The 1,735-nt window shown below is 50.4% G+C and overlaps 1 protein-coding gene across 1 annotated transcript; it reads right to left on the reverse strand.

The window, feature by feature from the left end:
- Window positions 1-5: 5 nt before the first annotated feature.
- On the reverse strand, window positions 6-443 carry LOC119347594 (the record flags this gene model as incomplete). Its single annotated transcript, XM_037616210.1, has 2 exons — window positions 258-443; window positions 6-154 (listed from the first exon to the last, which is right to left on the reverse strand). Coding segments are annotated over exons 1-2 (291 nt in total), but the record flags the coding sequence as incomplete, so codon positions are not given.
- Between the last annotated feature and the right edge of the window lie 1,292 nt (window positions 444-1,735).

The raw sequence follows: 1,735 nt of genomic DNA on the forward strand, positions 1-1,735 counted from the left end.
TTGGAGGCGGCGCTGTGGAGCTGTGCGACGCAGTCGGCGCCATGGAGATCGGCGGCGAGGGGCACGCTGAAGGCGCCGGTGCCGTCGAGGGCACCCACCGCCTTGCTCTCGTACTCGCCGTCGATGTTCTTGCATTTGATCGCCACCTGGAGACCTGAAGTACGTTGACGGCAGGAGGACAACCATGAGCCGATCTTCATCTATATATGTGTGTGTGCATCGTAAATTTGTAATACGTACGTATCTTGATAGCTTACCCTTGAAGGCTTCCTCAGCCTTGATGTTCTTCCTGGTGCAGTCGGCGCACTTGGCCAGGCCGACGACGACTGACGCTGCCTCGGCGTTGGCGACGGCGATCGCCAGCAGGACGGCGAGGACAAGTGCTCTCGGAGCTGCCATGCCTGAACCTCTGAATCGCACTGCCACTTGCTTGGCTGTGTGAAGTGGCTGATGGATGAATGGATGTAACAGGCGACGCATGGCTTTTATAGGCCTCCGCATTGATCGGCACAGCTCGATGGGTGATCTGGCTGCATGCACAGTGACCGGCGACGTGATGCGTGACAACGAGAGGCCGGCTAACTCACCGAAATTTCAGATGGCGAGTTAAATACCGCGCCCGCTGCATGATCGGATCGGCCGGTGCGTGTGCCTCCACGTCGCTGTTGGTGATGGACCTGGTTCGGTGTTGGAGTACGTAGGTAGGCACCAGCAACGTCTCTCGGCATGCACATGCATTTGCGTGTGTGCATGCATGCATGCAGCGTAAGTTAGAAGTAGTAGTACTACCCTGTTTGCTGGTGGTAAACTGGTGTTGGACCGACATCACATAATTGCTGCAGAGTGCATGACTGCATGCCCATTTGGGGAGCAGTGAGCTTGCGGTGAACTGCAAAAACGGCTTGCATCAAGTTGCATAGGGACTAGAATGTTACATATGAGCAGTTTCTAATTATGTTTAATCAAAGAAAAAACAGATAGAAGATGATCAACATAGTGACACAATATTCAAACAATAGAAGTTTTTTTGAACACAGTACAGACGCAGACACTCATGCATACATACGCACATACACTCACTCATATAAACGCATGGATGCACACCCTACCCCTATGAGCACTTGCGAGAGACTGAGCCGGCACATCATCTTGAGTTTGACGCCATAGTTATAGACGGAAACATCTCCTCCCACTAAAATAAATTTAGAAAAATGCAAGCATCAGTGTTAAGTTTAGAACTTAAACTCTGATGGGCTAGGGATACCGCTTCCTCATAACCATGCGACCACATATTGGTTCGCTCGAACAAGAGAAGTTGGTAAGAAAAACAGAGATGCTATTTGATAGGTACGATAAACATGGCATGTCCAGATCGAATACTAATAGAGTAAGCAACCGGGACTAATACTTAATAGAAGGGGGGAAATAACAAATGATGTGGCAGATGAAGAAGCATTCGTAGTCAGCACACAAAATCCTGCCGATCACAATAGACGGGTGGAGGGATGGCGTGGAGGGATGGGGACTCGTGTCGGGAAAGTAGTCTTTGTTGTATACCGCAATGTCGGTAGCGCGAGAGCTCTCCCCCAAAATCCTGATCTCCTCTCTCTCATACATGATAACAATAGACGGGTTCCGGAGTCCTGTTGTTCCACATCGTGGTGCATGAGGAAAAGTGGAATGGGAAAGACATAGGCGGCGCAAAGATATGGAACCGAAGGATGGTCCCATGCAC

This window comes from Triticum dicoccoides, unplaced genomic scaffold (assembly GCF_002162155.2).
Source record: "Triticum dicoccoides isolate Atlit2015 ecotype Zavitan unplaced genomic scaffold, WEW_v2.0 scaffold69028, whole genome shotgun sequence".
NCBI classification, from domain to species: Eukaryota; Viridiplantae; Streptophyta; class Magnoliopsida; order Poales; family Poaceae; genus Triticum; species Triticum dicoccoides.